At 43.4% G+C, this 20,940-nt stretch overlaps 2 protein-coding genes across 6 annotated transcripts in view; one reads left to right on the top strand and one right to left on the bottom strand.

The window, feature by feature from the left end:
• Nucleotides 1-523: 523 nt before the first annotated feature.
• LOC137432224 (uncharacterized) lies at nt 524-16,009 on the bottom strand. 4 transcript variants are annotated; one of them, XM_078782885.1, is made up of 11 exons: nt 15,965-16,009; nt 12,987-13,059; nt 8,435-10,329; nt 6,573-6,676; nt 6,221-6,270; nt 3,037-4,871; nt 2,694-2,917; nt 2,466-2,569; nt 2,147-2,196; nt 1,524-1,565; nt 524-1,245 (listed from the first exon to the last, which is right to left on the bottom strand). In XM_078782885.1, the coding sequence occupies exon 3, from the start codon at nt 10,249-10,251 to the stop codon at nt 9,049-9,051; it is 1,203 nt and encodes a 400-aa protein (XP_078639011.1). In that variant the 5' UTR covers nt 10,252-10,329; nt 12,987-13,059; nt 15,965-16,009; the 3' UTR covers nt 524-1,245; nt 1,524-1,565; nt 2,147-2,196; nt 2,466-2,569; nt 2,694-2,917; nt 3,037-4,871; nt 6,221-6,270; nt 6,573-6,676; nt 8,435-9,048. The 4 variants fall into 4 exon arrangements, 3 of the variants coding, with proteins under 3 accessions (XP_078639011.1, XP_067980071.2, XP_067980070.2); XR_013624245.1 differs by lacking the exons at nt 8,435-10,329; nt 12,987-13,059; nt 15,965-16,009 and adding an exon at nt 6,801-8,119; XM_068123970.2 differs by lacking the exons at nt 12,987-13,059; nt 15,965-16,009 and having other exon boundaries at nt 8,435-10,282.
• A 668-nt stretch (nt 16,010-16,677) lies between these two features.
• PDSS2 (decaprenyl diphosphate synthase subunit 2) overlaps nt 16,678-20,940 on the top strand; it is a 21,032-nt gene continuing 16,769 nt past the window's right edge. The window contains exons 1-2 of one of the 2 annotated variants that reach the window (XM_068123971.2): nt 16,678-17,075; nt 18,398-18,571. In XM_068123971.2, the coding sequence (XP_067980072.2) occupies nt 16,828-17,075; nt 18,398-18,571 (422 nt within the window). In that variant the 5' untranslated portion in view covers nt 16,678-16,827. The remainder of the gene's footprint in view (nt 17,076-18,397; nt 18,572-20,940) is intronic. The other variant, XM_068123972.2, reaches the window with a different exon arrangement.

Genomic DNA, 20,940 nt, shown 5'->3' with positions numbered 1-20,940 from the left:
TCTGACCAATACTTCCACCACTTCTCCTGATGTCCCTGTCATTGTCCCTACATTCCATGTCCCAAACCTCAGAAACCGATCTCCACGTCGGGCATCAGACGTTTCGTCGTCATAAATGGAGCGATTTCCACCCTTGCTTCGATCGGGTTTCCCACCTTGAGTTTTGACCAGAGGGAGTGGGGTCCCCCACAGGGTACTTCAGGCTGTACCCTGCCCATATGTAATTGTAATGGTTCCCTTTGAGGCAATGTTTTATGGCCGGACACCCTTCCTGACGCCAACCCTTTTCGTCGCCTATTACGACACAGGGATACAGTGTACCTATTCTAAATCGGGGCCCACACCGGCAATTTAACTTTATTAACTATTAAAAAAAATTGGATAAGCTTTACAGAATGACACACTCCACTCGGACTTTACATGGCACATGAAACAGTTCATGTGAAATGGTTGATGCGATTCATATTTACATATAACATGAAATTAATCTAATATCACAAATGCACCAATCAAACACTGCAGATCACTTTCCCATCCAGTCTTTTATTATTACTCGATTGAAACTACAACCAGTACTTAATATCCTATTGGCACAATCATGTAATGTTTTGAGGGCAACCTTTCCTGTTTATGATGCACAAGCTTACATTTTATCGTAGAACAGTGAATTGTTTTGACAGTTCTTGCAGGGTTCCGACAAGACAACGGAAACCGTGCAGGCATGTCACGATCTTGCATAATATAGAGCAAACAGTCACAAATTGTAAAAAAAAAAAAAAATTTGTTTCATGTGCACAACATGTAAAGCACCTACATTTATATATTCAAAAGCGTGTTCTGCATTTAAAATTAACATGAATTGTAAAATAGACAAAAATTAATATAAAGAGGTAATGAGTAGTGTATGGAAATATGAAATTACCTCAATAGCATTTTCTTTAGAGTAATAAAAATGAGCCATCATACCAGGCTCAATGTAACAGCTTTCAGTCAATATCTTCACCCACATATTGGCTTTTGCAATGATGCCAAAAACTATAATGTTACTACGTACATAGATAGGCCACTGGCCACATCACAATTTGATGTGTTATCAGTTGTTTACACGACTCAAATTCAGAAAACTGGGAAGAAATGCAGATAATCAGCACTAATTCATACCGAGCCCACAATTATTCCACGTGGGGACTTCGAAAACACGTATCTTCCTGCCATGCCAGTCTTCCTAATCAAACAGCCAAATTCCTGCCAAAAATGACACGCTCTGATTAAAATGCAACAAATACTACAACACTTCCGGCACACGACATCCCCACCCATCCCTGGCTCTCCTCAGTTTCTCGACTTTCAACACGGGTTTTCTGTCCGCCCGTCGAGGTATTTCATCACAGATGAGCCTTTGATCGATACTATCAGCACCTCGTGCTGATATGATTTATGTATGCTGATACCTATGCCGATACATTAGCATGATGGCCACAAGTGAAAACTCAAACTTCATCATCGTATTTCTTCTTGCTTACCACATTGCACGTGGTATGTTCATCCTTCGCTCACCACGGGTCCTGCAATGTAAAGAGTAACCAGCACGTTACAGTTTACCATATTGTGCTCAGCAATATTTCTATTTTTCTAACTTATGATGGCACAAAAGTTTGAAACCCCAAGGTAATTGTTCATTTTATTACGAACACCAAATGGCCTGATCTCCAACACCACACAAGTTTTTCCAGCACAAGCATTTGGAAATCAAGTTTCACACCAAAATAAACTAAAAAAAACAAAGCAAACATAAACGTCGGCTCTCAGAATCTCAACGTTCAGCACGGTTGATCTGTCCGCCCGTCGAGTTTTTCATCACAGATACCAACTTTATATACCAATCTCAAAGATGAGCCTTTGAGATACCAACGAAACACCCGACACCACCTCCACATACTCAGCTTCATGATGGAGCAATATTCAAATTCCACACACAGATTGACAATATTGATAAGCAACATCAAAACCCGAGCTCTCAATCTAACAAACATTAGCAGAGAAAGATGTTCATCAAGCAAGACCACACAAAAGTCAGGAGGGTTCTAAATTCAAACTCAAGGGCATGCGATGTTGCAATATAACTAATGTCACATAATCAACATACCTCTCGCAATCCTTTCACTTCTACCTTGAAATGCATCCACATATTCATTCCTAGAAAGGAACAAAGTAGAGTTATTCACAGAAAGAAAGCAAGAGAACCTGGACGACCCATTCAAGGTTATAACACAGCAAGATCAGTTGAATCAAGTGAAATCATTGTGTTCATTGTCTAACACGTGATTATAATCATCACATCTTGCTGTTTATTATCAACACCGGGGCACCAACATTATGCCTTCTGCACCAAAAAAATGCATCAAATCCACCCGAGTAAAATAGGCAAACCAACACATGCGCAGTCAGAACTGGAAAGCAGTTACCTTCATTTTTGCCATTATCCAATCCCTCATTTTGTGATTATCCAACACATTTGTGGCTGGAAGGCATCCCTCCATGGGAAGGATATCGTGGCGATCACGTCCATCTGGAACCACAGATTGGACAAAGGGTATAAACAGACATGGCAACGTGCAAGGTGTCCACAAATTACCATTCCAAATTCAAACCGTAAGAAATAAAAACGTAGGGGAAATACGCCTGGCACTCACCTGGTGGAATAAACACTGCCTTCTGCACAACATCCATTGAATGACGAATCATGGCAACAGAGTTTGCTTGGTCATAGAACAGGGGAAGAAGAGCATCAAGTGATCGGCTGCTCTCTGGCTCTGAACCAACTGCCTGCTGACTCACGCGATATGCAGCCCAGGAGACAGTTTCTTCATCACTGAATGAGTCAGTGGCGACTGTCTGCTTCACATGCTCCAGTCAACTGAAAACGCAAGAGAAATACAATAGCGTAACTTATTTTCAAAGAAAAACTACATGTATACATTTTCAAAGAACAACTGTAATTAGGTGATTTATGAAAGACAACTTCCTATACTTTACCTGTATTTTTTCTGCATGGCCTCAGGTATACGTCGACAGTCAGCTCTGTTTGGCCCATCTGTTTTAGGCACTGGTGGATCCTTTCTGGGCACTGGGGCTGAAGGCACACTGGTATACGATTCTTGCAACTGGGCCAAGGTCTTCTTGGAGGCAGTCTGGGTATCATCACAACCCTGCATGGTCCATTTCACTCCACTGGTGTCAGAATTTGGATGCTCAAACAGGGATGTGCCTGTTCCATGGAATGAATCATGAGCAGTTGTCGAGCTTGGGTTGTGGTCTATGTTATCAACTGCAGCAGTTGTGAAGAGACCACCTCTCAGATGAGGAGGGCAGACCGCTTTCTCAGTCTCAGTCTCAGTGTTGACAAATCTTGTTTCCTCGATCAGTGGAGATGCTCAGCACGCTGTCATACGAGATAGACAGTCCTAAGTTGAACAGTGTCTACAAGATCACGCTTGCATGTCTGTGTGAACCATCACTCCTAGATAGATTGGCAGAGGTGTCTCTCGTTGTAAGCGGTGTGTTGTAGCACTTGCTGCAGTAAGTAGGTCTCCCAACGGCGCACAAAACTGTTGAACATCAACAGCTGTGTGATGGCAAGTACTGGTTGAGGCACTGATGTGAAACGTGCTTGTGTTTTGATATTTGGCCCATTCAGGATCATAGATACTAATGCAGAAAGGGAACTTCGTAACGATTGTTCTTGGCACTGATCACCAAATGAACCACTGAATCTTGTTTTCATTTTCAGCAGGTCTCTCCGAACTGTGTTGGCAGCTCTTGCAAGAATTACGGCATCACTGTCAGCATCATATTCACATGCTTTTTGTAAAGCGGGACCAATATCCTCATTGCAAATAAGTGCAACCTCTCGGCCTTTTATTACTGCTATCATGTCTGGAAAATAGGCCAAGATTCGATTCTTAAGCCTGGTGGAGTGAACACGTCCAGTGAGCTCAGTACCAAGCTGTTCCAGTCTGCTTGTATACAGTTTGACCAGGTCTGACATACGGAATACTGCTGCTACTCCACTGTCCATGCAAACTTCCTCAATATAGGAAATCAGTCCAGCTAATGCAATGCCATAGTCGGTCTCTTTGGATGACTGTCTTGCTCTGTTATACAGAGACCACATTTGATGTGGTACTTGGCTTCCTGTGCAATCAAGTCACCAGCACTCAATTTGGCCAGCAGATACTTGTCTTCTCGTTGAAGGGCACATTTCCTGACCCGAGCATCGAGGTCAAACGTTGATGCTTCATGCAATGTCTCCCCGGCCTCAAATTCACTGCAGAAAAAACATTTTGTCGTAAGAGCTGAAGACTGCCCCCTATTCAAACAGGTAAACTTCTTGCTCACTTCTGTACTGGTACTTTCTTTGTCTGATTTTCTTTTCTCCACACTATGCAGCTTGGTTTTGTTGTATTTCAGCCTGCAAGTCATGAAACTTAGCCTTATGATGTTGCAGTGTTGCCTCAATTCCATCACAATCATCCAGTTGTGAGATGTATTGTGAGGGTATTGCTCATGACAGACAGCCAATACTGCCAAATGCCTGAAGATTGCTGGCTATGGTTCTGTAACCTGCTCCCTCTCTGCCTTGCCTTCAATTAACTGGGCAGTTTCTTCCTGACACTGAAAACATGTATCCCAGTCTATTGGACATGCTCTACTGGATGTCCCTGCAGGCTGCTAAGGATCCATGATCTTGGGTATCTTCCTTATTGTCAGCCAGTATATTTAGTTTGACCACCACCAAACACGAATTAAATGTTGGACCAACACCAGGTTCACAATGTAGATTGACGTAGCAAATGAGTTTGGGTCAGCACCTGCAAGCAGAATAAACAGTATGTAAGCAAGTATCATTCCAGGTCATACATACATACAGATGGGAAAACAACAAATACCATGATTATACTCATTTTATTACACGATCATGACACCTGGAAGTACTTCATGAGGCATGTGGGACCTGTTTAGAAAAGTTGTTGCCACAGCCATCATGGAACAAATTTTCAATGACCATGTAGCCAGTTTTCTTACTCTCGTCGCTGCTAAATTTCATGCTTTTATCATAAAGTGCATATCATTAATTTATTTATCATTTATTTTCATTTTTATTTATTAATTTTATTATTTTATATTTATTTATTTTATATTTTATTATTTTATATTTATTATTTATTTATTTTATATTTTTATTTATTTATTTTATTTACATTTTAATTTATTTATTCATCATTTATTTATCATACCTTCATACATTTCACATATCTGTTGGAATAAACGGCTCGGAGACACGTTTTTAGCAAAGAACACTTTTTTAGTCGTTGGGTCAGCCGTTACTGTTAGTCAATTCTGAAGTTGAAATTTTGAAGACCGGTTTGATTAAGGGTTTATGGAGCTTATCGCATTGTGGTTTTTAACCGTGTGCGGAAATGAAATAAAGGGGTGGAGTGGTGGGGATAGGACCAGTTGCAACTGCTAAACCAGAAAGCATCTGAAAAATGCAAAGCCTGTCCACGTCCGTTTCTATTCAGACTTCTTCGGTGTGTTCAAATAAAAATAGATTTTATGCAGCCTTGACCTTGGAGCTTTAGATCTAAAAACCCACACACAACTCTCAGAATCTCAACGTTCAGCATGGTTGATCTGTCCGCCTGTCGAGTTTTTCGTCAGATACCAACTGTACACTACTCACAATAAGTTAGGGATATTGGCAGGTTCTTCGGTGTGGTTGATTTTGTGTATTAATTATGTTGAAAAAAAGTTGTTGGTCCTAATTCTATGGTTATTCATGTGTGAAAAAACACAGCATTCTTGATTTCAATACCCTAACCCTAACCCCTATAAAAAAAAAAAAACTCACTCCCACAATATCCCTAACTTATTGTGAGTAGTGTATATACCAATCTCAAAGATGAGCCTTTGAGATACCAACGGAACAACACCCTGCACCACCTCCACATACTCAGCTTCATGATAGAGTAATATTCAAATTCCACACACAGATTGACAATATTGATAAGCAACATCAAAACCCGAGCTCTCAATCCACCAAACATTCGCAGAGAAAGCCGTTCATCAAGCAAGACCACACAAAAGTTAGGAGGGTTCTAAATTCAAACTCAAGGGCATGCGATGTTGCAATATAACTAATGTCACACAATCAACATACCTCTCCCAATCCTTTCACTTCCACCTTGAAATGCATCCACATATTCATTCCTAGAAAGAAACAAAGTAGAGTTATTCACAGAAAGACAAAGCAGAGAACCTGGAAATTGGATCTGAATGTAGACGAACCATTCAAGGTTACAACACAGCAAGATCAGTGGAATCAAGTGAAATCATTGTGTTCATTAGTCTAACACGTGATTATAATCATCACATCTTGCTGTTTATTATCAACACCAGGGAGGAGGGGAGGGGGCACCAACATTATGCCTTCGGCACAAAAAATTCATCAAATCCACCCGAGTAAAATAGGCAAACCAACACATGGGCAGTCAGAACTGGAAAGCAGTTACCTTCATTTTTGCCATTATCCAATCCCTCATTTTGTGATTATCCAACACATTTGTGGCTGGAAGGCATCCCTCCATGGGAAGGATATCGTGGCGATCACGTCCATCTGGAACCACAGATTGGACAAAGGGTATAAACAGACATGGTAACGTGCAAGGTGTCCACAAATTACCATTCCAAATTCAAACCGTAAGAAATAAAAACGTAGGGGAAATACGCCTGGCACTCACCTGGTGGAATAAACACTGCCTTCTGCACAACATCCATTGAATGACGAATCATGGCAACAGAGTTTGCTTGGTCATACACCACCGGTCAAACGTTTTAGAACACCTCAGTTTTTATTGAAATTTACGGTTTAATGTCTCAATGTACTCTGAAATTAAGCATAGAACGAATAAACAATTGGAGATAAAAAATAAATCATAGAATCATTTTGTTTAACAAAATTTAATTTCAATTTTTGACTCGGCAAAGTAGCCCCTTTTGCAGATATAACCGCCGAACACACTCGTGGCATTCTTTCTACAATGGAAATCAAATATTGTTCGGGAAGTTCTTCCCAACACTGTTGCAGAAGTTCCCACAAATGTGTTGCACTTGGAGGTTGCTTTGCTTTCACCCTTCTTTCCAGTTAATCCCAAACCAGCTCGATGGGGTTCAAGTCCCGAGACTGTGCTCGCCATTCCATGATTTGAAGCCTACCGTCTTGTTCTTTTCCTCGAAGGTAGTTTTGACATAGCCTGGAGGTGTTTAGGGTCATTATCTTGCTGTAGGATGAACCCCTGACCTCTGCCTACTCGACGGTGTACAAAAACCCTGCGTGATGAACCAAAGATTTCAAATTTTGATTCATCGGTCCGTAAGACCTTCTTCCAGTCTTCAGTAGTCCACTGGCAGTGCTTCCTGGCCCAGCAAGCCTCTTTTTCTTATTTAGCCATCTTCGCAATGGCTTTCTTACCTCCACTCGACCTGTCAAACCTGCAGCTCAAAGTCCTCTTCACAGTTGAAACTGAGACTTGCTTACTTCGACCAGTGTTAAGCTGTGCTTGAAGCTGTTGTCCTGTGAGCCGCCGATCACGCAAGCTGTTGACTCTCAGAAACTTGTCTTCTGATTCTGTTGTGGCTTTGGGTCTGCCAGACCTCTTCCTATCAGAGTTTCCTCCAGTTTCCAAGTGCCTTTTGATGGTGTAGGAAACTGTACTCACTGACACCTTGGCTTTCTTTGCAATTTCTCTAAAGGAAAGATCTTCACTTTTAAGGGTTATTATGGTCTGTATTAGTCTGGTCTGTTAGGGGGATTTTAAGGGGGGATTGTGCAAATTTGTCTACAAGCATGAAACTTGGCACACTTGTAGTTTGTGACCTGCTGAATTCAAATCTGCCGGGAGCCAAAGCCAATTCTCAATGGGAGCGCCATATTTGACACTTCAAAATGGCCGCCACTCAAAAACTGACTTTTCCGTTACTAGCCAACCAAAAGTCACATAATTACAATTAAAAGCACTTTTCTAGGGTTTTGGACCTCACTGATTCTAAATCTGATGTCTGTTTGACTAGCCTTGACAGGGATCGCCAAATTGGAAAATCCAATATGGCCACCGGTGAATATTATAATAAATTTTGCATAACTTTGACACTTAAAGTCATAAATCAGGAAGTAAAACAAGTAAAACCAAGAGATCAAGGTATCCTTTATTGATCAACAAAATCAGGCTAATAACCATTAAGCACTATGTTAATATTAATTAATTAATTTACATATATTAATAGTAAATCAATCAATCAATAAATGTATCAATCATATCACGTGCTGTGACTGGTGTCACACTGATTCATGAATTCTCATTGTTCACACACCCACCTTCGCATTTGCACAAAATTGTGCAACGAACGCCAGCTCTGCAGCACTTGCAGTTCCCTGTGCATGACTTCACACAGCCACACTGCAAAAGGATGGAACAGGCCTTGCTGCTGTCCTCAAGGGTTGTCCAGAAGGGCAACCACCCACCACTGCTGTCCTTGTGCCACCCCCAGTCATGGAAGTCAGGGATGTCCTGGTAAACAGACGTTGCCTGACTCCAGAAGAAGCTGGCCTGCAGCATTGCTCTGCGGATGTGTTGATATAGAGCAGCTTGTGTTGGTGGTAAGGCCTCTGGTGTCTTCTTCCCACTTGTGAAGAGTCGAAGCCTAGCCTCATTGACTCTTTCCAGACCACAGCCCTTGCTGTACATGACTAGAACAAAGCGCTCTAGAGTGCGCATGTGCTGGGACTGTGGGCTGAGCTCTTGGGGTTCACTGGTGAGAGCAACAAGGGTGTCCGTCAGTCCTGGTGTGCTCTGCCAGGCTGACCAGGCTGACTTCTTACCACATCCCAGGAAGTGTGACACAGTGTCACAGCCTGTGACCGCGTGGAATAGTGGCAGTGCCAGGCACGTTGATGGTCCCAGCTGGGCAGAGAGAGTGTGGATAGGAATGTCACGCATCTTCTTCCCACTGCCGAGACAGACCCACAACTGGGACAGCCTGGATAGCCACACAACTGGAACCACTGCAGGTATTATAAATAATCTGCTGGGCAATGGCGCTTGCAACTCTTGCCCTGCCTTGTACCTGCGCCTGCAACTCCTCATTGCTCTGTTCATGCAAGATTGAGGGGCCCTGGAGCAGGATGTTGAGGAAGCTTCTCAGCTGTCCAGGGATGGGAGATGTCAGGGAATCAGAGGCAAAAGAACCAGTAAATGGTTCTTGCCTCTGGAGACAGCATTTCCTAAGTATTACTGCTGCTCGCATCAACAACAAAGCATCATCCTGACCTATCTGGGACTTATGGGCTTCAGCTATTAGATCTCCAACGTTCTGGTTGCTAGAGATATAGACTTCCTTGCCCTGGGAGAACTCTATCGACTCAGGAAGCAGCTTCAGAAGATACTCCTTGAACCGTGTGGCATGTGGTTCCCTGGTATCAGAACAGGGAATTCCCTGTTGCTCCACAAGTGTTCTATATAACTGTCGCAAAGCAGACAGTTTGAAGACTGAGTCAGAGTCCTCGACTAAAGCAACAATTTGCGCAATGGCAACTGAATTGAAGTGAGGGGCAGGAGGACCTGCAGATGATCTGCGATCCTCAGCACGAGCTGAGTCTCTCAGGTGCAAGTAACACTGTACATGATAGTAAGTGTCACCAGCGTGGGCAATCAGTTTGCCCAGAAGATTGAAATTGTTGGTGCTCTTAGCCCAGGTCTTTAAGTTTGTGTCTACATTAAATGTTTCAACTTTACGTAGATTCTTTTGGTCCTGTCCCTCACATATTATGCAACAAGGAGACTTCTGAGGAGCAGAAGACACTGCAAAACTGGACCGTAGTTTCTTAGGTGAGTTTTGGTCACTAGAATCCTCTTTTTCAGTAAACCTTCTCAGGCGAGAGTTACTGCAGTAGGTTCTGCAAACTTTGTGATATTTGGCATTGTGTCTCTGAAGCGTCTTAGCAATGCCCTGGCCCTCATCAAGCTGAGCCCATGACACTTTCAAACAAGAAGGCATGACACCAATGGCTTTAAAACCATTCAGATCTTTCTCAATTGAAGCAAGGCCCTCTTCCGTTGGCGTCTGCAACCGTTCAGCCTTTTCTTCTTGGCAGACACAGCAAAGCTCCCAGTTGATGGCATCCATCCTTGCCATCCACCACCAGTCAGCTAGGACTTCTATTCTCTATTCTTCTATTCTATTCTTCTATTCCCACAGCAGAACGACAGGCACCTGAAATAAAATTTAAAAAATAAAATTTAAATAAAAAAATTAAAATTTAAAAAAATTGTCAAACATTAAAAAAAAAATATGTAAAATTTCCTGTCAAGGCTACTGTCAAACAGACATCAGATTTAGAATCAGTGAGGTCCAAAACCCTAGAAAAGTGCTTTTAATTGTAATTATGTGACTTTTGGTTGGCTAGTAACGGAAAAGTCAGTTTTTGAGTGGCGGCCATTTTGAAGTGTCAAATATGGCGCTCCCATTGAGAATTGGCTTTGGCTCCCGGCAGATTTGAATTCAGCATGTCAAAAACTACAAGTGTGCCAAATGTCATGCTTGTAGACAAATCTGCACAATTTTTCCCCTAACAGACCAGACTAATAATATGTCTTCTAATATGTCTTCCTTTGTTAATTGCCTTTTTCTCGACATTATGATATAGTCCGTGGGCTGAGTAGGGTTTACATGCACCCCCCCACAACTTAACTTCCCGGGTATGTCCATGTACCCCCCACCCTAGGGGTTAGGAAAAACCATGTTAACAGAAAAAAAAACATTCCCTCATAGTTTGACCTCTGGTGACCTCATTTGCATATACCACATATCATTGTAAAGATTGTCCCAGGACAAACATTTTGAAGGGTCATATGCAACCATAGGATGACTAGGTAAAAGGTTATGGCCATTTGAATTTCGCCTACCCCTAATTTTCGGAAATCACTGACACAGGGGGGGTAACATCAAAATATGCATGGGAGGTACCTTGGGAATGAGTTTTTTTTTCTGTTAACATGGTTTTTCCTAACCCCGAGGGTGGGGGGTACATGGACATACCCGGGAAGTTAAGTTGTGGGGGGGGGGGGGGGTGCATGTTAACCCTACTCAGCCCACGGACTAATAGCAATATACTACTTCCTGCAGTGCAATATTGTCCAAATAATGCTTCAGAGGGTGTAATAAGTCTATTCCAATACTGCTTTTATACAGACAGGGGGTTTGTAATCAAGTAATCAGCAGGGGTTGGGACACCTGTAGGAATTGTTTGCATCAACTTTCAAGGCTTAATTTACTTAAATTGCTGCAGAACAGCTGTAAGTTGTTAACCCATTACTTGTTCCCTGAAAAAGGCCTTCATTTTTTTTTACAATACAGGGTTTCAAAAAGATGGACCCAATTTCAAAGCAGTACATTTCACGATGGCAACATGTTACAATTACAGAAAAAGTTACAAACGGTTTAATGAGTTATCCAGTTTTACTAACCATTTTATAAATGCTCTATGTGCCCTCCACCTGCTGCAAGGACAACATCGAGACGATAGTTGAATTCGTCCCAAACGTCTCTCAGAGTGTCTTCTTTCACTGAAGTCACCGCTGCCGTGATTCTGTTTTTGAGGTCATCCAGATTAGTCGCTAATGGTGGCACAAAAACACGGTCGTTGACGTATCCCCACAAGAAAAAGTCGCAGGGTGTAATGTCTGGGGATCTTGGGGGCCAAGAGTGTAGCGCCAAGTCTTGGGGTCCCATGCGACCTATCCAACGTTGAGGCAGTGTGTCATTTAGAAAACGTCGAACCTGCAGGTTACAATGTGGCGGTGGTCCGTCTTGCTGAAAAATGAAGTCATTGGAATCTTCATTAAGTTGTGGAAAGAGCCAGTTCTGCAGCATTTCGAGATAGGTTTGCCCCGTAACTGTTTTTCCCTCGAAAAAGAAAGGGCCATAAACCTTTATTTGAGAAACGGCACAAAACACGTTCACTTTCGGGGAATCACGCTCATGCTCTACAGTTTCGTGTGGATTCTCTAGTCCCCATATGCGCACATTGTGACGGTTAACTTTACCGCTTAGATGAAACGTTGCTTCATCACTAAAAATCAAACGCGGTAAGAAGCTGTCGTCTTCCATGTTATGTAACATCGCATCACTAAATTCTACACGCTTTCCTTTGTCACCTGTACGAAGAGCCTGTACCAGTTGCAACCGGTATGGCCTCAGGATTAAACGTCGCCTTAACACACGCCAGACAGTCGTATGAGGGATCGCAAGTTCTCGGCTGGCACGACGAGTGGACTTACGCGGGCTACGCAGAAAACTCTCTTGAATTCTTCTCACGTTTTCCTCTGAAGTGTGTGGTCGCCCTGGGCTCTTCCCCTTACATAAACAGCCTGTTTCCTCAAATTGTCGGTACCAACGATGAATGCTCTTTGGCATTGGCGGATCAATGCCAAAACGCCGTTGAAACGCACGCTGCACCGCAATTACGGATTCAGTCTTGCTGAAATGCAGAACGCAAAACGCCTTGTGTTGCGGGGTCGCCATCTTGCGAACGACTGAGGCTAGAGACTGTTGGTGCGCTGGGAGAGCCATCTAGCGGTGGTCATTTGAAAATCTATGCCCCGCCCTTTCAAGTGGTAAGAGGTTCATTTATGGGCGGTTCGTGGTTGCAGAGATATAGCGATTTCAAATCGGGTCCATCTTTTTGAAACACCCTGTATAACTGTGCAATTTACATTATTTTCCCGTTTTTGCTAACCTAAACTTTTTTTCTTTTTTAACCTCGAGCAGTTTACTGCCTACCATTGTACTATTTCAGGTTATCCACTGGACAAGAATTGCTTAAATTTCAATAAAAACTGGAAAAATTGAGGTGTTCAAAAACTTTTGACCTGTAGCGTATAGCAGGGGAAGAAGAGCAGGTTCACAATGTAGATCGACGAAGCAAATGAGTTTGGTCAGCACCTGCAAGCAGAATAAACAGTATGTATCATTTCAGGTCATACACAGATGGGAAAACAACACATAATACCATGATTATACTCATTTTATTACATCATCGAAGGGCATCCGGCCATAAAAACATTGCCTCAAACAGGGAACCATGATTGTCATGGGGCCCGCAAGGCTAACCCCCGCTCCAGCGGGGAAAATGGCCTTAAAAACGATCATTCATTCATTCATCCATCATGACACCTGGAAGTACTTCATAAAACGTGTTCCTGCCTGTTTGTAAAAGTGGTTGTCACAGCAATCATGGAGCAAATTTGCAATGCCCCGAATAGCCAGTTTTCTTCCTCTAGTCCAGGGGTCCTTTACCTTTTTTCCAGGGGTTCTGTCTAGTCCAGGGGTCCATGGACCACAGGTTAAGAACCCCTGCTATTGTCACTGCTAAATTTCATGCTTTCATCATAAAGTGCACATCATCATAAATTGAGTACCAGTTCACTGGTAATTCCCTGCTTGTCGTTAAAGGCGGCAAAAAGGGTTGGCGTCAGGAAGGGCATCCGGCCATAAACCATTGCTTCAAAAAGGGGACCGAAAAACAACAACTACCACGGTTCCCGAAAAAGGCCAACCCCCGCTTGCGGGGAAAAATGGCCTCTAAAGGTGGTTTTTTTTTGGTTTTTTTTCATCATAAAGTGCACAATACCTTCATGCATTTCACATATCTGCTGGAATAAACTGCTCGGAGACACGTTTTTTTAAAGGAAACGTTTTTAGCAAAGAACACTTTTTTTAGTAGTTGGGCAAGCTGTTAATGTTAGTCAATTCTGAAGTTGGAATTTTGAAGATCGGTTCGATTAAGGGTTTGTGGAACATCACATTGTGGTTTTGGTGTTGATTGGTGTAGTTTGGATTATACGAGGATCTGGTGTTGATTGCAGAAAGCATGGATGGACTGAAGGAGAAGATGAACAAGTGGAAAGAATGTATTGAGACAAAAGGTCTGAAGGTGAATATCGGAAAAACTAAGGTGATGGCAAGTGGTAAAACATGTGGGTGAGGTGGAAAGAACTGGGAAGTGGCCATGTGCTGTGTGCAGGAAGGGTGTCGGAGTGAACTCCATTCAATGTACAATGTGCGCCGAGTGGGTTCATCAAAAATGTAGTGGTTTGAGAGGGTCATTAACCAGTGTGGCAGCTACATTCAAGTGTAAGGTGTGCACAGAGGGAGCTGCAGATGGAGGAAATGTTGAGTTGGATCTTGGAGACGGCGTGAAGCTGGAAGGTGTGAAAATATTTTGTTACCTCAGACATGCTGCATGGAGAAGGTGGATCAGACTCGGCAACGGTTGCTGGAGTGAGATGTGCATGGAAGAAGTTTCGGGAACTGAGTGGCGTGCTGATGAGGAGGGGAGTGTCGTTGAAGCTGAAGGGAAAGGTGTATGCTGCATGTGTGAGAAGTGTTATGATTTATGGGAGCGAGACATGGGTCATGAACGTAGAGCAGCAACGAAGGCTGGAAAGGGTGGAAATGCGAATGGTGCGGTGGATGTGTGGATTATCGTTGAGAGAGAGGAAGACGAATGATGAATTGCAAAAGATGATGGGAATAGAGCCTGTGATTGATGCTGTAAAGAGGAACAGGTCGAGATGGTTTGGTCACGTGTTGAGGAAGGATGAAAGTGACTGGTTGAGAAGAGTGATGGAAATGAATGTAGAAGGAAGCAGAGGACGGGGAAGACCGAGAAAGACTTGGCTAAAGATGGTGGAAGAAGAAATGCGGGCAAGGCGGTTAACAAGGAGAGATGCAGAAAATAGGGCAAAATGGAGAAGATCGTCATGGGGACCGCAAGGCTAACCCCCGCTCTAGCAGGGAAAATGGTCTTAAAATGCATGTTGTGTTGTTGTTGTATCACATTGTTGTTTTTAACCGTGTGAGGAAATGAAATAAAGGGGTGGAGTGGCTGGGTGGGGATAGGACTAGTTGCAACTGTTAAAATAGAAAGCATCTGAAAATGCAAAGCACATTCGCATCCGGTTCTCTTCAGACTTCTTCTTCTTCCTCCGTATGTTCAAAATAACGAAAATAGTTAAAATATACAAAATGAAAATCGACTTAATGCAGCCTTGACCTTGGAGCTTTAGATCTAAAAAGCGCGCGCACGCACGCACGCACACACACACACACACACACACACACACACACACACACACACACACACACACACACACACACACACACACACACACACACACACACACACACACACACACACACACACACACACACACACACACACACACACACACACACACACACACACACACACACACACACACACACACACACACACACCTCGGTTTGAGTCGTTTTCCCTCCACGTCCCTGCTCCACTGTACTGGCGACATGTTTTAAAATCCCCTCTAGATGATGAACCCAGATTGCGTTTATCATATTCCCGTCAGGAAGCGACTCGTTGTTACCCGGCAACGCCGGATACTTTTGCTAGTATATTATAAACTAACATAATCGTACATACTTTGAAAGCAATAAAATTAAAAACTGATTATGCACCTCCATATATTGTATACTCGATTGTCCATGCTGTATCATTTTTAAAAAGGCTGCAAATAAAGCAAGGAAACATCAACCACCATTTAAATTAAAAAAGAGAAAAAAAGTATTTGTTGCGACTCGGACCGAGGTTCCAGCAGCGGACCTCCCAGACTAAAGGAGGACGCTCAAACCATCACGTCTCCTCACTTGGTCGCCATTAACAATAACTTTGTCTTGTTTTAATCTTAAAATTGCAAACGAGCAAATTAAATAGAGTTATGTTTCACCGTCTGCTATTTAGACGGTTTGCTAATTTCCTTTTCCATTCATTTTCACTTTATAAGCTTCTTGAGTAACAAAACCTCACCGACTACTCTTGAGATAGCAAGGAAAAGAGAAAGACCGATGTGAGGAAATCGCTTATATAATAACGGTAACGTCACTTCCGGTATTTACAAATAAAAAACATCGATCTGGATTCAATGTGCTTAACATTATTTTTCATCATATAAAAGAACCATATTTGATTGTATTCAATGTGTTTTACGTTTTTTTGAATAGTTTGCATCGTTACAATTTTTCCAGAGGTGTAACTGGTGTAACTTCATTTCGTCGTGTATCAGTGTTCGACTTCCGACTGAGGTAAACGGAAAATCCAAAACAAACACCAAGTTGCGTTGATTATCTATACCTGTAGATAATATTAAAATATACTTGACAAACATCATTTAAAGAATAAAACCAAGTACAAAACGTTTTTTTTTTTTTTTAAAGCTTGGTGAACTGTTTTTGCTTCGAGGATATATTTATTTTAGAATTCAATTTTCGTTTATATAATCTTTAACCTTTATAGTTTGTGCGCATGATAAAAAGATATTTTGACTTTTTTCAGGAATCTTTTTGTATCCACTCAACATCCATGGCAGTATAGTTGGTGTCAGCGTCGTCAGATTCCACATTTGCTTTTTAATATAATCAAATCAAATAAACCATTCTTCGTGTGTGTCTGACAAGTGACTGCATACGAAAACGTTGAACTGATCAAAACGGAAGAAAATGGCTTCCATGATTTAGAGATTTGAACGTTGCGTTATTTCCCTGAGCTGAGCCTGAGGTAATTCATAGTTCATGGACGTAATGGACCCATGGGTTTGCATTATAGTGGTATATGGCTAATATCAGAGTCGCTTGCACTGTATTTGGATTCCCAAGTGTCATTTAACGTCAAAGATGTTTGCGAGCAAGGTGTTCGTAGACTGCTTGTCTACCCGGTGTCTGGTGTTTGCCTCCTCTGTCCGTGTCGCCTCGTGTGTCCGTGGTTCGGACTGGGAAGCCGCCGTTGCCCGAGCTGAGCGACTCGTCGGTTATCCTACCTCGCTACTGAGTCTTCGCTACCTGCTCGGTGACGAGTTTGGAAATGTGGCGCTGCGAGCCCGGCGGCTTGCTGCTAGCCAACATCCTCTACTTCGGACAGCCAGGTGAGTCAATCCACCTGGGCACATGGCCATGGGTGTCTGCTCACTATTGTGGTGCTCTGCTCACCTGGCCCCTGTTTTGATGCTCTGCTCACCTCACCACTGTTTTGGTGCTCTGCTCACCTGGCCACTATTTTGGTGCTCTGCTCACCTGGCCACTGTTTTGGTGCTCTGCTCACCTGGCCAAGGTTTGGTGCTCTGCTCACCTGGCCACTGTTTTGGTGCTCTGCTCACCTGGCCACTGTTTTGGTGCTCTGCTCACCTGGCCACTGTTTTGGTGCTCTGCTCACCTGGCCACTGTTTTGGTGCTCTGCTCACCTGGCCACTGTTTTGGTGCTCTGCTCACCTGGCCACTGTTTTGGTGCTCTGCTCACCTGGCCACTGTTTTGGTGCTCTGCTCACCTGACCACTATTTTGGTACTCTGCTCACCTGACCACTATTTTAGTGCTCTGCTCACCTGGCCACTGTTTTCGTGCTCTGCTCACCTGGCCACTATTTTAGTGCTCTGCTCACCTGGCCACTGTTTTGGTGCTTTGTTCACCTGACCACTATTTTAGTGCTCTGCTCACCTGGTCACTATACATGGGTATGCTCTGCTCACCTGGTCACTATACATGGGTATGCTCTGCTCACCTGGTCACTATACATGGGTATGCTCTGCTCACCTGGTCACTATACATGGGTATGCTCTGCTCACATGGTCACTATACATGTGTATGCTCTGCTCACCTGGTCACTATACATGTGTATGCTCTGCTCACCTGGTCACTATACATGGGTATGCCCTGCTCACCTGGTCACTATACATGGGTATGCTCTGCTCATCTGGTCACTATACATGGGTATGCTCTGCTCACCTGGTCACTATACATGGGTATGCTCTGCTCGGTAATTTTCAGTAATTTTGCGGTGTCACCTGATGTGTAATTTTGTGGTGTCACCTGATGGGTAATTTTGCGGTGTCACCTGATGGGTAATTTTGCGGTGTCACCTGATCGGTAATTTTGCGGTGTCACCTGATCGGTAATTTTGCGGTGTCACCTGATCGGTAATTTTGCGGTGTCACCTGATGGGTAATTTTGCGGTGTCACCTGATCGGTAATTTTGCGGTGTCACCTGATGGGTAATTTTGCGGTGTCACCTGATCGGTAATTTTGCGGTGTCACCTGATGGGTAATTTTGCGGTGTCACGTGATCGGTAATTTTGCAGTGTCACTGCTAATATCATTCATGTCGCCAAATTCCTGTCGCTAATATTGACTTTTTTTTATGGCCCTAAAAGTTCGTTTTTTATTTATTTATTTATTTCTCTTTCCACAAACAGGAGGTTTGTGAATGACAGCAACCATTCACTACAAGCCCGGAGTCTGATTGTGCTGCTTGTGTCCAAGGCAGCAGGACAAGGATCAAAGCCAGACCCGGAACCAGGAAGTGGGGAAAACAACGACTTGGACTCTGTTCCTGACCCCGAGGAGATGGTCAGCGGCATCTATCCACGGTGTGTCTTGTCGGTTGCCTCATGATTCATGTGTCGTTGTTCGACTTCTTCTGCTAAACCTACATCTACCCGTTCCATGCAAAGGCATTGCCTTTGTTCCTCTCTGCCATATTATGTATAACGATTCACATGGAGGTTTCTCACGTGACGTCACAAGGTGACGTTTATCAACCATTTTGTCAGTCAAACTTTACCGGAACATAATGTTGTTTTTATTGCACAATCACCGCTGCTATTTACAACGCCTGAGACTTGTACGGTCCGACTGCAAGAACCCTTCAGAAATCTAGTGATGTGGAAGGAGCACACAAACAACATCCACAGCAACGACACTCGTAGAGCGCATACCTCCTCCAGGCCGAACAGTTTACCTTTTGTATCCACTTATAGGCTGGATCTGGATTCGGACCTGAACCAAAATCGAATCGCTTGTTCTTATTAACAAACCAACTCATCCCCAAGTTTTTTTCATAATCTGTCCATAACTTTTTGAGATAACCTGCTCACAGGCAGACAGACAAACGGACAAAAAGGCAGTGGTGAAAACATGACCTCCATCCACCTTTGGTAGTGGAGCTAACAACAAGCACACACTGTAAAAGCTCCACTACCAAGCACACACATCCTCAATTATTGAGACTAACAGAGACATTTAAAGTGTTTGTGAAGTAAAACGTACTGTCTTTTGATTAAAGCCGTCAGTGAAATGACGGGTCGGCACGGCTCGTTATTATACATCATCCAGCATTCCAGAACACACTCTATTCATTCATGAGGGTAGAATTTACCACCAACACCAATCTGGTCCATTAGGTGATCAGGGTTTGCTCAAATCGTCTTTAAAAAGATATCGGACTCCATTGAGTAACCAGTTGATAGAAGTTACATCACGATGGAGTACCATGAATGAATGAATGAATGAATGAATGAATGAATGATCGTTTTAAGGCCATTTTTCCCTGCTAGAGCGGGGGTTAGCCTTGCGGGCCCCATGACAATCGTGGTTCCCTGTTTGAGGCAATGTTTTTATGGCCGGATGCCCTTCCTGACGCCAACCCTTGGTCGCCTCTTACGATGCGCAGGGATACGGTGCACCTATTCTAAACTGGGGTACACACCGGGATCATTCATCCCAGCAAGCTGGTACTCAATTTGCCGACCTCGGAAGGATGACAGGCCGAGTCAACCCCCCTGGCGTTAATTTGGCGATCGACCGGGATTCGAACCCAGGATCCTAGGATCCCAAGCCAGCACCCTAACCGCTAAGCCAACACCAGGCTACCATCACAACACTTAACTAGAACGGCACTCAGTAGAGAGCATACCTCTGCCAGGTGAACAGTTTACGTTTTGTATCCCAGAGTAGACCAGAAAATCACAATACAAAATCACATTTAATCAAAATCATCCGTCCACATCCGTTTTTGGCCCCATCTGAGGGCTTTGGCCCATCACTTATTTGGCCCATCACTTAGAAAATTCTACAAGCGGAATCTGGATCTTCACCAAAATGTAATAATTTCGTCCTTGTCACATACACGACATCTCTGCGAAATTTCGTCCGAATCCTTCCCAACCTTTTGAGATATCTTGTTCACAGACAGACAGACAGACAGAGGGGTGAAAACATAACTTCCATCCACGTTTGGTGACGGAGGTAATTATTAGCCCCACAGAGTTTGATGACAAGCCAGTGTGTTTACAAGTGTACCTTGCTCATTAATATCGGTTGGTATTAATGTACCTTGCTTACTTTAGACCCCATCAGCACACTCTGTGTGTCTGGTACGTTCCAAGTCTGCATTCCATGAACCCAAACAACAACAACAACAACAACATGCATTTTGAGGCCATTTTCCCTGCTAGAGCGGGGGTTAGCCTTGCGGTCCCCATGACCATCTCCATTTTGCCCTATTTTCTGCATCTCCCCTTGTTAACCCCCTTGCCCGCATTTCTTCTTCCACCATCTTTAGCCAAGTCTTTCTCGGTCTTCCCCGTCCTCTACTTCCTTCTACATTCATTTCCATCACTCTTCTCAACCAGTCCCTTTCATCCTTCCTCAACACATGACCAAACCATCTCAACCTGTTCCTCTTCACAGCATCAATCACAGGCTCTATTCCCATCATCTTTCGCAATTCATCATTTATCTTCCTCTCCCTCAACGATACTCCGCACATCCAATGAACCATTCGCATTTCCACCCTTTCCAGCCTTCACTGCTGCTCTACGTTCATTACCCATGTCTCGCTCCCATAAATCATAACACTTCTCACACATGCAAGCATACACCTTTCCCTTCAGCTTCAACGACACTCCCCTCCTCGTCAGCACGCCACTCAGTTCCCGAAACGTCTTCCATGCACATC

Source organism: Myxine glutinosa, chromosome 8 (assembly GCF_964187855.1).
Source record: "Myxine glutinosa chromosome 8, kmMyxGlut1.1, whole genome shotgun sequence".
In the NCBI taxonomy this organism is placed as follows: Eukaryota; Metazoa; Chordata; class Myxini; order Myxiniformes; family Myxinidae; genus Myxine; species Myxine glutinosa.
Note: the sequence above shows the minus strand (reverse complement) of the source record. Positions and strands in the feature narration are given on the sequence as shown.